This window comes from Scyliorhinus canicula, chromosome 2 (genome assembly GCF_902713615.1).
Source record: "Scyliorhinus canicula chromosome 2, sScyCan1.1, whole genome shotgun sequence".
NCBI classification, from domain to species: Eukaryota; Metazoa; Chordata; class Chondrichthyes; order Carcharhiniformes; family Scyliorhinidae; genus Scyliorhinus; species Scyliorhinus canicula.
The window spans coordinates 213,415,053-213,430,041 of record NC_052147.1 but is presented as its reverse complement, the minus strand read 5'-3'; the positions used below and the strand labels follow the sequence as shown (position 1 = coordinate 213,430,041).

General features: G+C 45.2%; 1 protein-coding gene across 13 annotated transcripts in view; it reads right to left on the bottom strand.

The window, feature by feature from the left end:
- Positions 1 to 14,989, bottom strand: part of LOC119961940 (formin-like protein 2) — a 314,356-nt gene that overhangs the window by 20,401 nt on the left and 278,966 nt on the right. For all 13 annotated transcript variants that reach the window (XM_038789533.1, XM_038789532.1, XM_038789536.1 and 10 more), the window contains 5 exons: positions 12,943 to 13,023; positions 12,678 to 12,807; positions 11,871 to 12,034; positions 6,242 to 6,343; positions 3,959 to 4,057 (listed from right to left, as the gene is read on the bottom strand). In XM_038789533.1, coding sequence (XP_038645461.1) covers positions 3,959 to 4,057; positions 6,242 to 6,343; positions 11,871 to 12,034; positions 12,678 to 12,807; positions 12,943 to 13,023 — 576 coding nt within the window. The remainder of the gene's footprint in view (positions 1 to 3,958; positions 4,058 to 6,241; positions 6,344 to 11,870; positions 12,035 to 12,677; positions 12,808 to 12,942; positions 13,024 to 14,989) is intronic.

The window sequence follows — 14,989 nt, the reverse complement described above, 5'->3', positions numbered from 1 at the left end:
CGGCGCCTGTCCGAGGAGGCTGGTACGGGAGTGGGCCAGGCAGACACGGAGTTGCAAAGAAGAGAACAGTATCCTGGGGATCAATCAGGACCTGAGTGCAGAGGTAGCCAGGAGAAGAGTGGGATTCAATCAGATAAAGTCAACCCTTTTTAAGAAAAAGGTGAAGTTTGGACTGCTGTATCTAGCCCATCTCTGGGTCACGTATGAGAAGCAGCATTTTTATTTCGAGTCGCCTGAGGAAGCGATGGACTTTGCAAAAAGGAAAGGACTGGTGGCGGACTGAGAACTTTGAACTTTGCTGCAACGTTCACGTTAAAAAAGTTTCTTGTTTTTCGGACGTTATTTGTAATGCCTTCTGTATTGATTTGGGGCCAGCTGCAGAGCTGAGTGAGTTAAAGTTTACATTTGCACTGATGGGGGATGGAGGTGTCTTTATTAGATGCTGGATCTTCTGTTTGATCTTTTCTTTATTTATCATTTTTTTTCTAGAGCAATTGTGTTGAGACTGTTTTTTTGTTTGAGTATGTGCGTATGAGCGGGGTGGGGAGGGGGGGGGGGGGGCGGGAACAATAGGTAGGAGAATGTCTGGCTCTCCGTAGGAGCATTTTACTTCATGACACTCCCCCACACTCTTCCCATAACCTTGCAAATTTTTCCTTTTCAGGTAACGGTCTAATTCACTTTTGAATGCATCGATCACCAGTTTGTCCCGGGAAGGATGGATGGAGGTTTCGGAGATGACAGAGAGCAGCGATTGAGAGGATGGGGGATATGTTTATAGAGGGGAGCTTTCCTAGACTGCGGGAGCTGGAGGAGAAATTTGGATTGGCAAGGGGAAACAAATTTAGGTACCTGCAGGTGCAGGACTTCCTATGCAGGCAGGAGTCAACCTTCCTGCTCCTACCAAGGGGGATACAGGACAGGGTAGTTTCTAGAGTGTGGGTGGGAGAAGGGAGGGTCTCTGACATTTACAAGGAACTCATGGGGTTGGAGGATACGCAGACTGAGGAGCTGAAGCGCAAGTGGGAAGAGGCCTGGCTTAGCACACTGGGCTAAACAGCTGGCTTGTAATGCAGAACAAGGCCAGCAGCGCAGGTTCAATTCCTGCACCAACCTCACTGAACAGGCGCAGGAATATAGTGACTAGGGGCTTTTCACAGTAATTTCTGACAGAAACCTTTGGATCCTCACTGTCTTCAAGTGATGTCCCGGAGGACTGGAGAATAGCTAATGTTGTTCCTTTATTTAAGAAGGGTAGCAAGGATAATCAAGGGAACTACAGGCCGGTGAGCCTTCCGTCAGTGGTAGGGAAATTACGGGAGAGAATTCTTCGAGACAGGATCTACTCCCATTTGGAAGCAAATGGACGTATTAGTGAGAGGCAGCATGGTTTTGTGAAGGGGAGTTTTTCGAAGAAGTCACAAAGATGATTGATGCAGGTAGGGCAGCGGATGTTGTCTATATGGACTTCAGTAAGGCCTTTGACAAGGTCCCTCATGGTAGACTGGTACAAAAGGTGAAGTCACACGGGGTCAGGGGTGAGCTGGCAAGGTGGATACAGAACTGGCTAGGTCATAGAAGGCAGAGAGGAGCAATGGAAGGGTGCTTTTCTAATTGGAGGACTGTGACTAGTGGTGTTCCGCAGGGATCAGTGCTGGGACCTTTGCTGTCCGTAGTATATATAAATGATTTGGAGCAGATGACACAAAGGTTGGTGGAATTGCGGATAGCGATGAGGACTGTCAGAGGATACAGCAGGATTTAGATCGTTTGGAGACTTGGGCGGAGAGATGGCAGATGGAACTTAATCCGGACAATTGTGAGGTAATGCATTTTGAAAGGTCTAATGCAGGTAAGAAATATACAGTGAATGGTAGAACCCTCAAGAGTATTGACAGTCAGAGAGATCTAGGTGTACAGTTCCACAGGTCACTGAAAGGGGCAACACAGGTGGAGAAGGTAGTCAAGAAGGCAAATGGCATGCTTGCCTTCATTGGCCGGGGCATTGAGTATAAGAATTGGCAAGTCATGTTGCAGCTGTATAGAACCTTGGTTAGGCCACACTTGGAGTATCGTGTTCAATTCTGGTTGCCACACTACCAGAAGGATGTGGAGGCTTTAGAGAGGGTGCAGAAGAGACTTACCAGGATGTTGCCTGGTATGGAGGGCATTAGCTATGAGAAGCGGTTGAATAAACTTGGTTTGTTCTCACTGGAACGACGGAGGTTGAGGGGCGACCTGATAGAGGTCTACAATATTATGAGGGGCATAGACAGAGTGGATAGTCAGAGGCTTTTTCCCAGGGTAGAGGGGTCAATTACTAGGGGGCATAGGTTTAAGGTGCGAGGGGCAAGGTTTAGAGGAGATGTGCGAGGCAAGTTTTTTTACACGGAGGGTAGTGGGTGCCTGGAACTCGCTGCCGGAGGAGGTGGTGGAAGCAGGGACGATAGTGACATTTAAGGAGCATGTTGGCAAATACATGAATAGTATGGGAATAGAGGGATACGGACCCAGGAAGTGTAGAAGATTTTCATTTAGTCGGGCAGCATGGTCGGCACGGGCTAGGAGGGCCGAAGGGCCTGTCCTGTGCTATACTTTTCTTTGTTATTTGTTTAGCTGTCAGAATCCCCTAAGCTTAGGGCATGTCTAGAACATGTGAACATGGTTCGCTGGTCCTCCCGCACACCTTGCGCACCTGTCTTCCACCCCAAAGAACATGCTCATCCGGGCCACTGTCATGTGAGCCCGGTAAACGACCTTGAATTGTATCAGGCTGAGCCTGGCACATGTTGTGGACGCGTTGACTCTACTCACTGCATCCGCCCAGAATCCAGTGCAGCACAGTAACATGTGCTCTAGCTGGCAAACTCAATAGTCAGGAGGTGCTTTTAACCATGCTGACAAAGTCCTGATGGACATAGCTGCCAAACTGGGCTTGCAACAGGTGGTCAGAGAACTAACGTGACGGTAAATCCTACTTGAACTTGTTCTCATCCATCTACCTGTCGCAGATGCATCTATCCATGGCATTATTGGTTGGAGTGACCGCCACAGAGTCCTTGTGGAGATTAAATCCCGTGTTCTCGCTGAAGATAGGGTCCACTGCTGGACGTTTAACTGGACCAACCATATTAATACTGAAGCTACAAGAACAGGAACAGGTCAGAGGCTGGATATATTGGAATGAGTAATTTTCCTCTAGACTTGCCAATGCTTTCCCATTATAGAATCATAGAATCCCTACAGTGCAGAAGGAGGCCATTTGGCCCATCAAGTCTGCACCGACCCTCTGAAAGAGCACCATACCTAGGCCTACACCCCCACCCAATCCCTGCAACCTTTAACCCCACGTAACCTTTGGAAACTAAGAGGCAATTTTAGCATGGCCAATTCACCTAACTTAACTGGCACATGTCGCAGGTGTGATGGAATCCTCTCCACTTGCGAGCATAAGTGCAGCTCCAACAACAATGAAGCTCAACACCATCCAGGTAAAAAGCAGCCTGCTTGATTTGCACGCCATCCACCACCTTCAACATTAACTGCCTCCACCACTGCCAACTGTGGCAGCAGTGTGTATCAACTGCAAGATGCACTGCAGCAACTCATCAAGGCTCCTTCGACAGCACCTCCCAAACCCACATTTTCTATTGCCAGGAAGAACGAGGACACAAGGGCATTTGCAAGTTTCGCTCCAAGTCATACACCATCCTTACTTGGAAACATATCACCTTTTCTTCACTGCCGCGAGGTCAAAATCCTGGATCTCCCTCCGTAACGGCACAGTGTGTGTACCTACACTACATGGACTGCAGCAGCTGAAGAAGGCAGCTCCCCACCACCTTCTCAAGGGCAATTCGGGATAGGCATCAAATTTTGGCTTATTCAATGATGCCTTCTTCCAATGATCAAATAAAAGACAAATTTTGAATCACATCTTTAGCCAACATCAATTTACCTTTTCATCCCGTTGTTCCAACATGGCTTCCTGTTCGAGGATTTTATTCAACAGTGCCTGCTCCTGCTTCTTCCGCAGCTCATTGTCCTGATCTGCTTGCTATTAAAAAAGATACACAACTTGACACTTTTCTTTCCCCTCATACAGCTCTCAACTATCACATCTTAATTTCCAGCTAATAGGGTGACTGAGTGGCTGTGAGGATCACAGCCCGAGCATTCACTAGCTGCAGAGCAGTATTATTGAACTATCTGAGCTGGGACTCATGCTGATTTCTCTCCCTCCTGTCACCAATACGTCATCTTGCCCACACAGAGAAGCCATAGGTATCAGAAAACGCTAGCCCACAGTCATCCCAAGGCTCCAGTCCAGGGTGCACTGTTCCCTTAGATTATTTCAAATTGGAAATAACTATCCTCATATCTGCTGGACTAATAATTAATTGATATAATAATGTTTTTAAATTTTATTATTTTTTTTAAAAATTCCAATTAAGGGGCAATTTAGCGTGGCCAATCCACCTACCCTGCTCATCTTTGGGTTGTGGAGGCAAGACCCACGCGTTACAGGGAAAATGTGCAAATTCCACATGGACAGTGACTAGGGGCCGGGCTTGAACCTGTGCTAATCACTGCGCCACCGTGATGCCCCATGAATTGATATAATCATTTGAGACTAAAAATTGCAAAGAATTACAAAGAGATGTATTTAATCATACATTAAAAAATCAAAAGGTATTCTTCACTGCCTTCAGAAGTTCTCTAAAATAGGTGGGGAAATATAGGGCTGGTTTTCTTCCCCCTCCCCCCTGACTGCAAATGAGGCGGAGAATCCATTTTGGTGCAGAAATCGAGAGTGGTGCCAGTTTTTAAATTCTCCACCCCCCTCCCCGACAATCGGCATAAACGTGGAGTAAGCCGCGCTGAATATCCACCGCCTCAGGCCATTGCCTGAGGCCCACCCCGCGATGCTCTGTTCCAGACTGACTGAATACCCGATGGCGTGGGACTCTCCTGGTCCCAGCCATACGGGAACCTCGCGAAGCGGCGGCGAACTCAGTCCTGGGCCGCCACAGTCAGGGGAGAAGAGATCGGCGGATGGGGGGGAGGGCTTCATTTGAGGCTGAGGGCACTGTGGGTGGGCTGTCTGGGGTACTATTTTGTCGGTCCAGGCTGAGTCCGCCATGGAGCACGGAGGGGCCACTGCAGGCCGTGCGCATGTGCGGCCTCTGAGACGAAAGTGCTGGGGGCCATATTGGCAACGAGAGCTGCGAGCTCTACGATGGCTCCCTGCTGGCCCCCAGCAAAACGGTGAATCTATGGCCTTTTGACGCCAGTTTTCCTGGCGTAAAATACCACAGTTTTCACGACGGCGTGGGGACTTGGTCCCAAAAACGGAAAATCCAGCCCATAATGTTGCAACTCCAACCCTTTGTGAAATACTCTTCACTAGAGAGAAGGCCAGGTGTGTATTGTTTGGGTGGGGGAGGTGTTGTTTGACTCGGGCAAGTGGGGTGGGGAATATGGTCGGAGGGGGTCAGGTCAAGGGGTACTTGGGGAATCTCTGGGGGGCGTGTTCCATGTGAGGCTCGGTCTATGTCTTTAAAATAGTTATGCTGTAGTTAGAAGTGCCTTTTGCCTTCTAACTCTTTTAGAGTAACTTTTAGTGTAAAATGGTTACCATCCAAAGTTAGCAATTGAAATCGCTTCATTGGGTGTTCCCAGCCCAGTACAATTGTTCAGACGAAGTTAGCCCTACTGGACAATTAGTTGGTAAACCCTTATGTGGGAACTTCCATGAGGGATGCCCCAGCACAACATTAGTGTACACCTCCCCTCTCCACCCCACACAATCCGACACTGGGGAAACCAGGAAGTTATGGCCCATTGTTTCACGTTTAATAACTCTTGTTCTGAAGAAGAGTCATTTGACTCAAAACATTAGCTCTGTTCCTCTCTCCACAGATAGTGGCAGACCTGCTTGAGGTTTTCCAACATTTTCTGTTTTCAGACATGTCAAAGACTCATACCTACAATACACATCAAGGGCGAGATTCTCCGGTCCCCCAGTCACATGTTTTTGGCTAGCGTGTCTTTCGCTGGCGGCGGAATTCTATCTCCCCGCTGGTGTCAATGGGATTTTCCATTGTAACCACCCCACGCTGCCATAAAACCCACTGGCGGGAATACACTGCAAGCGGGAAAAGTGAATCGCAATGACTGGAGAATACCGGCCCAAATCTGGCTGAATTTTTAACATATTGAAGACGTGAAAGGCTCTTACCCTATATGATTTCACAAATCTCACAATTACAGGGAAGAAGACTGATGGTGGGGTTGTCTTTGTGTTCTCTCCAAAGTATTTAACCACCTCATCAAAGGCATCCTGGGTATCATATAAAATGGGAAACATTAAGACTAAAACAGCAAACGCTCGAAAAATGCATGATAAAGTTAGAAGAAAAATCATGTGACTCAAAATTAGTGTAATTAAAAACTAATGGCGACTTACTGATATACTCAACGTTTTAATAACCCAAACATTTTATCCCATTTCTTTCACCCAAGACTCTTTAATGTGCAGAGACATAGTTATCGTTCATGGCAGTTATCAACATTGAACTGGTTCAATGTTGTGTTTGAAGGATAAATGCCAGGACAAGAATTTACATCAAAACTGTTAAATTAAAGCTTATTTTCAAAGCTCATCTTCAACTAGGCATTCAGGAGGGCAAACAATGAGCAGCGGGAAAAGGCAGGGGAATGGCCAAAAGGCCTCCTTCTGTGCCGTAACTATTCTGTGCTTCTGAGATATTTTGTGATAATCACATATATGCTGGAGAAAATTACAGTAAATATTTGAAACAGCTGTGTAATGAATACCAAGGCTATGTTTAAATCAGAATTATATTATTAAAGTGTAATCTTTATTTTTTTCATAAATTGTGACATAAATTAGGAATATTATATATTGTTTTGTTCACATTTATTTGTTCTGCTTTTCTCCATTTAAAATCTTAGTTTTGGCTCACGAATCTGAAGATCAGAGGTTCAGAATTCTAGTGGAAGTTCTGCATTGTTAAAGGTGCCATCTTTCAGATGAGATGTTCAGCCACAGCCTCATCTGTCCTCTTGGGTGGCTCTTAACGATCCTATGGCACTATTTGAAAAACAGGGACATTTTCCCATTGTCCTGGCATTTATCCCTCAAACACAATTTGATCAGGTTATCCAGAAATTTCTCTCATTTCTTTTTGTGTGACCTTAATCTGTCCAAATTGGTTGTTACTTAAGTCTTCTTCCAAACATCGACTGCACTTCAAGTCCTTCACTTGGCTGGAAAATGCATCAGGAAAAACCCAAGGATGAAATTTATAAATACAAATTTGTTCAAAACTGTATACAGGTTAAGTATAATCAAGTTACTTTTATGTTGTTTTTGTTTGAATGTATATCTCAGTTCCCAATTTTTTTTTTACATCAAACATCAATGTGACTGGATATACCCAAATCCTACTTGCCTTCAAATGGCAGGAATCTCCAAATGCCCACACTTCCCTCATTCATTGAATTCTGAACTAATAGTCACTGCAAAACATCAGTATCATAGAATCATGGAATCTCTACTGTGCACATGCAGGCCATTCGGCCCATTGAGTCTACACCGACCCTTCAAAAGACCACCCTACCTACACTCAATCCCCTGCCCTATCTCTGCAACCCCACCCAACCTTTGGGCACTAAAGGGCAATTCAGCATGGCCAATACCTGCACATCTATGGACTGTGGGAGGAAACCAGAGAACCCGTAGGAAACCCACGCAGATAGGGGGAGAACAAACGGCACACAGTCACCCAAGACCGAATCAAATCCAGGCCCCTGGCGCTATGATGCAGCAATGCTAGCCACTGTGCCACCGTGTCACCCTTCAAATGTTATTGATCTTACTAATGCTCCTCAGTGTGATAAATTATGGTTTTATAAAAATATATTCCTATTCCTATTTCTTAGTTTTAAACTGGACATTTTGGCTGAACAAAGACCATTAAGATGGCTGACCCTCTGTCTGTGAGTTATCATCTGAGACTCTCCGGAACAGAAGAATTCACCTCTTAGTTTCAGGAATGTCACATCTCGTTATGTCTAAAGAGTTTCTACCAAACCACCTGGGAACGGCACAGCCCAACTTCAAAGGTAGATCTGGAAGTCTGTCTGCTTTTGACAAATCAGGCTTGTGAAGGAGTCTGTGAGCCTACAGAGATGATGCCGTCCCAAACACCAGACCCTCATCAAATAGAATCTCTCTCAACCCATAATGGCTGAGATGTTATCAGCCTGGAATACAAAGTCAATTTGCAGGCCCTGGATGAGTCTGCTTTGTTGAAGACATTGTGGAGAGGTACGGTCACACACATTGCGCTAGGATTCTGGTGTGTTGAACAGGTTAAAATTGCCTTCCTGAGCTGCAAGCTCCAGTCTGCTGTTTAACACCTGACTGACAGGCCAAACTGGACAAATGGTCCCTCCTTCTAACCTGACTCTGTTGGAAATGCTGCACCAGCGTGTACAAAACACATTCATCGCTGCATCTCTACTTCTTCCTGCGACAACAACACGACCGAAAAAGCAGCTTTTATAACACCAGTTTTCAGCCACTGATCTCCATGAACTAATTCTTCATTGGGCTTTAATTCTGGGGCTCAGGTGAACCAATATTTATTTTCCCTGCGGTCTCTGGACTGTAGAACCACTTTTTCTCTGCTCCTCCCTGTACTGTTCAAGTATAGAGAGAGAAGTTGTGGACCCTCCTTTTCACCATTTTTGAATGGCTGCAATAAACTAACCTTCTGAGTTTATCCTACCTTGATGTGGGATGATTAGTAGAAATCAGATCACACAAAAACCAAGAGGTTGGGAAATATACTACTGCTTATTTAAAGCATCTTTCTATTTACAGATAGGGGATGAGAGGAAGAATCACTGCTGTTTAAACGGACCTGCCTCCTGGTAGAACATTAGTGTGGATCAATTAACCCCACCATGTAAACTTATTACAGAAGTCAATTCATCTCAGAGACACCTATAGTAAGCAAACCCTACAAAAGGCAAATTTATATTAGAACAGAGGGATGCCCACCTCTGCTGCACTTTTCAAACATATAGGGGAGGTGGCGGTGGAGTGGTACTGTCACTGGACTAGTATTCCAGAGATCCAGGACCTGGCTCTGGAGACCTGGGTTCGAATCCCGCCATGGTAGATGGTGCAAATATGGCCAGAAAATGAAACCTTAACTAACCATATCTTTTGATGCACAGAGCCATCTGGTGTTTGTAAAGGAAGTTACAGTTTCAATGAAAGGGTATGTTTGATCTAAAATGTTCATGTGTCAGTTCTAACTAATGTCCACTGGCCCCTCGAGGGTTTGCTGATAATTGTTGAGATTTATATTCACCATTGTGTATTTTCTTTTACAGAAAGTATTGCCAATTTTGAATGCAGGGCTGGGGGTGAGGGGCTGAATCCCATTCATGAGGTTGAATATACAGTAGAATTTGTTGTGAGCTCAAGTACCACGAATTTTGCAGAGATGGCAGAGGTCTTGGCGTGTAAAGTCTCAGGATAGGGAGGGGGAGGGGATCCCGCTTTGGAGAGGGGTGCCACCCATAGCTGCAGCATTTTGCCAATTAAGTGACTGCCGTGTTGGCTGCAATTTGAATGTCAAGAGAAGGTTCGCATGGACAGTAAAGAAATCATCTGCTGGCCTGGATACAGAAGTTGGAATCTCAGTCTAACCTTGATGACAGCATCCAGCAGCTAATTATATTTGCCAGCAATAGTATGCTTTTCCAACAGTGCCAGGATTGCTTCCTATAACAATCCATTATCTTGCTATTAGAATTCTACATATAGAGTTGTGGGGCAAAGGCAGAAGAAAGGATATGTTTGGGGTGATTTCCCAAATGTACCCCCTAAGACAGCAGAGCCTGGAAATAAGAAGAGTTCTCGATTTTCTACCCCTTTAAGTTGACAGATGATGATACAGGTGTTCAGAGTCCATACACTCCTGGAAAATGCCCTTGAGTGGGGAAATCGGCTTACACAGAATCACAGAATGGTGACAGCGCAGAAGGAGACCAATTAGTTCATCATGTTTGCACAGGCTCCCTGAATGAGCAATTCCCCCTGGGATCCTATTGGCTGGGGACAACTGCTAACCACACGACTCTTGAGGAATATGAGCTCCCCTAGTGAGGGGATGAGGCAATCATGAGCCTGTAAGCTGTAAAAATAGAGCTGGCCAGTGAAGAGATAAAACCAGTAGTGAACTGCTGGAGCTGCGAAAACATTGTTGTAAATAAAATTTACTTTCTGTTGGACTCTGCAAACTCGCCCTGGACTCTTTGTGGCCCTCAAAAAATCCTCATTGGCTTTCTTCTACCTTTTCCCCACAACACTACGCATTCTTCCTTTTCAGATAACAGTCTAATTCTCTCCGTGAAGACAGACACAAAAGTAACTGTTTAGTATCTCTGCCATTTCCTTGTATTCCATTAGAAATTCTCCTGTCTTTGCCTGTAGTGGGTGTTTCAAAAAACAGTTAAGTGTGGAGATAGCAACAGAATAAAGCACTCGCAACATGTCAGCTATTCAAACACTTTCAGCCAGTGGCACTCAGAGCCACAAATCTTGGGTTAGACTCTCCGATCCCCGACGCCAAAATCGCGTTCGGCGACGGGGCGGAGAATCCAGATGACGCTGAAATCGGGGGGTGGCACTTTCGCGATGCTCTGCCCCCTGAAAAGCACGCCGTATCCACGGCCTCCCTACGTTGGCTGAGGCCTGCCCCGCGGTGCTCCCGACCAGCCGGGTTCACGACGGCGAGGGGCTCTTGTGGTCTCAACCGTCGGGAACCCAGCGTGGCGGCTGCGGACTCAGTCCAGCGCCGCCACAGTCGGGTGAGGGCCGATCCGCGGGCAGGGGTGGTCATATTCGGGGCTGGGGGCACTGTGGAGGGGCAGTCCGGGACGAGCGAGCTGGTCGAAGGGCGGACTATTTTTTGGGCCGGGTCTGCGGGCGGCATCCGCTACGAAGCATGGTGCAGCCGCTGCAGGCCTCCGCCTTGCGCATGCGCGGCCACGGACCCAGCAATTCTCCAGGCCGTATCGGCAGCTAGAGCTGGGAGCTCTAAGCTACCTGGCTGCTAGCCCCCCACCCTGGAACGGAGAATCGGTGTCTGTTTCACAAAAATTTTCCCGTAGTGAAACGCCACCATTTTCATGCCGGTGTGGGGACTCGGTCTCCAGAATAGAGAATCCAGCCCCCTTACCTCAAAGTAAAGGGGTAGTGTTGTCTGTGATACGATGGGCTGGATTTGTCCGGTCTGCTAGCTGTGTTTCTTGACATTGCGGGTTCTACCTACCCACCGATTGTCAATGGGATTTCTCATTGTAACCACCCCACTCTGCGAAACCCGCTGGCGGGGGTGCACTGCCGGCGAGAAAATTGAATTGCAATGACCGGAGAATTCCGGCTTATGTGTCACACACCAATGCTCATGGGTGCGGGGATCACAAGTACAGAAAATCAGTGCAGGAGCTGCACTCCAGTTTCCGTTTGAATTTAAAAAGAAGTGAGTCAAGGTTTTGATTCAAATTGTAGAAGAATGGCAAAAAGAAACTTTCGGCTTAAATGGGTCCGCAGGATAGCATTGGAAGTTTAAATCCTTCAGTTAGTTCTGTCAGCTGGCATCAACAAGTGGAAATATTAATGGCCGGCATATCAGTTTAAATATCAGAATTAGGAAACATTTGGCAATACTGGAAATTCTATATACTGTAATTTTTCTCAAGAATCTCAAACACTTCTGAACCAGCTTTGTTCAGTGGGAGTAATTATTGGAAATAATTCTTGCCTGTGATATTTTTGCATCATCCTGCAGCTTTTTCAGTTTTCCTTCATTGCCATTAAGGAAGTCTTTTAGCACAACATTATGCTCATGCATGGTGTACTCCCTCTTTGTAAGGTCCATGCCTCTTTGTAGCTCTTTTACATCCAGTAAGACATTCTCTAGGGACACTAGGTAAAACATCAAAATCAGAATAAATCATCAATACCTCAAATGTTATGTATACAATCAAATGCTGATTAAACACATACATTTTCTACAAATTGGAGCACTTGGATCAAAATTTCATAGTATTACAGAATAAAAATTGTTTCAAAATGTTGTTGCACCACTCGGATGTTCGCCCTATCTATCAATTAAACAATTAGCTTTTTAAAAACAACAGTATTACAGTATCTTTCTTGGCAAAATTCCAAATAACAAATATTGAATTTTCTCCAAATTTAACCTGGTCTCTTTTGGGTCCAATTTATATCTGATTGTTCATAATAAAACAAATCTAAAATTCTGCTAGAGAAAAATCTTTTTTAAAAAATCAACACTTAAAGTGACTTTAGGAATCCTTGCTGATACATTATTTCCTCTCTGGCATGCAATTAGCATGCCACCTTTGCATGCATCACGTAATATAACGCGTCTTCAACTTTCTTTAAACGTTTAATACATTCTGACATGTACAGTGGTCAGTTCAACACCACTACTGGTGAAGCTCTGGGAACAGTTCCTTTTTCTACCTACTCTACTACAGATACCAACAGAACAAATGAAACCCTTCTCCAGGTGTAGCAACATTTTCTTAAAGCAAAATGTTACCTGCAGCTGCTTTCTCCACATAGTGGATTTCATTGTAGAAGAGGGATACATCAGGATACTTCTCTTTAATGACATTTGCAATGTAATGTAACAAGGTCTGTTTGCGATCTGTTGACTTTGTATCTAAAAGCTATTAAAGGAAATGGAGAAAATAATTAATCTTAAGTAATTTAATATATCTATTAATTTTGCGTACACTTAAGGTTTCAATGCATTTTTAAGTATAAAGTCGCACATTTGCTAGTTTATAATGTAGATCTCTTACCAAGTCTAAACTCTGCAGTTTAAATCCATACACTGCTCCCCTCTTGCTGCTGTTCATATAATTGCCAAGGGCCAAAATTATCTGCAGGAGGACAGAACATTTAAATTAATAACTATTGACAGAGTAAACTTGTGTGATATATTGCAACGACTTGCTGGTGATATTATTGGGAATTAACATTTCTGCAGTACATCTGGTGATAGTTACCATTTCATCCAATCTACATTCAGCTAGTGACAAATGGGTTTTATTTTAATGTTCTGTAATTTTAACACTATTTACAGCTGCTATTCAATTTTTATTGGCCTTAACTGTCCAAATTCACACAATCTTATGACACAGCAGGGTTCTTCAGCTCATTATTTATGAAACCAGTAACAGGGCTTTGAGTGCTGCAAGATTTTAGCCTTTAAAAATCACTTCCAAATAAATCTAAATCAATGAATCTCTCACTACCGGTGATCACTAGCGTTCTTGAATAATCGATAATAGATTTCCCTTGACATTGTTCCATAGAACCATAGAATAGAATTAGAACCACAGAATTCCTACAGTGCAGATGGAGGCTATTCGACCCATCGAGTCTGTATTGACTCTTTTAAAGAGCACCCCACGATACCCATTCCCCGCCCTATTCCTGTAACTGCACCTACCCTGCACATCTTTGGACACTAAGGGGCAATTCAGCATGGCCAATCCACCTAACCTGCAAATCTTTGGACTGTAGGAGGAAACCAGAGCACCTGGAGGAAACCCATGTAGACACAGGAAGAACATGCAAACTCCACACAGTCACCCAAAGCTGAAATTGAAGCCGGTTCATAGAATCATAGCATTTACAGTGCAGAAGGAGACCATTCGGCCCATCAAGTCTGCACCAGCCCTTGGAAAGAGCACCCTATGTAAGCCCACATCGCCAACCTATACCGGAGCACCCGGAGGAAACCGACTCAGACATGGGGAGAAAGTGCAAACTCCACACAGTCTAGACAGTCATCCGAGGCTGGAATTGAACCCGGGACACTGGAGCTGTGAGGCAGCAGTGCTAACCACTGCGCCACCATGCCGCCCGTTCATGGTGAGTCAGCAGATAGAACATAGAATATACAGGGCAGAAGGAGGCCATTCAGCCCATTGAGTCTGCACCGACCCACTTAAGCCCTCACTTCCACCCTATCCCCGTAACCCAATAACCCCTCCTTACCTTTTTGGACACTAAGGGCAATTTAGCATGGCCAATCCACCTAACCTGGACATCTTTGGACTGTGGGAGGAAACCGGATCACCCGGAGGAAACCGACGCAGACACGGGGAGAACGTGCAGACTCCACACAGACGGTGACCTAAGCCGGGAATCAAACCAGGGACCCTGGAGCTGTGAGGCAACAGTGCTACCCACTGTGCTACCGTGCCGCCTTGTTCGAGGTTTGAAGGGGCTGTGGCGAGAATCAGTGAAATAAGTAGAGAATGGCTATAGCTAGATCTTTAGATTGACTGCAGAAATCTGAGTCAATCAAAAACTATGACAGATTATTGAATATATTTAAAATGTACTGCTTGGAGCAAAGCCTTTAATACATTACAATAAAGCCTCCCATGACTTTCATGAGCTGTTTGGCCTTGGAGGCAACTAATGTTCTGCTGCAAAGGTGCAGAAATGTTAAAACTGACTGGTCTTTCTCTTTAAAGTCACTGCTTTCAGAGAAGTGATTAGTTTTATGGTACGATTAATGTTTGGCAACTACTTGTAATTCTACCTTGTGGAAGGGGAGGAACAAGTGTGAGAAGCCAGGTTATCATGGTCAGAAAATAAATAACTGGGAATGACTGTCTTTTTGATATGATATGTGGAGTATGATGAAAGCACACTAAGTGCAGAATCCTATGTCTTAAAAGTCTTGCACATGGCATGCATTTCCTCCAAGTGTCACACTTACTTCCTGTAACATTTCCCCCCCATCACGGTGACACCTTGGGCGGGATTCTCCAAACCCTGCCGGGCCGGAGAATCGCCGGGGGGCAGCGTGAATCCCGCCCCGCCGCCAGA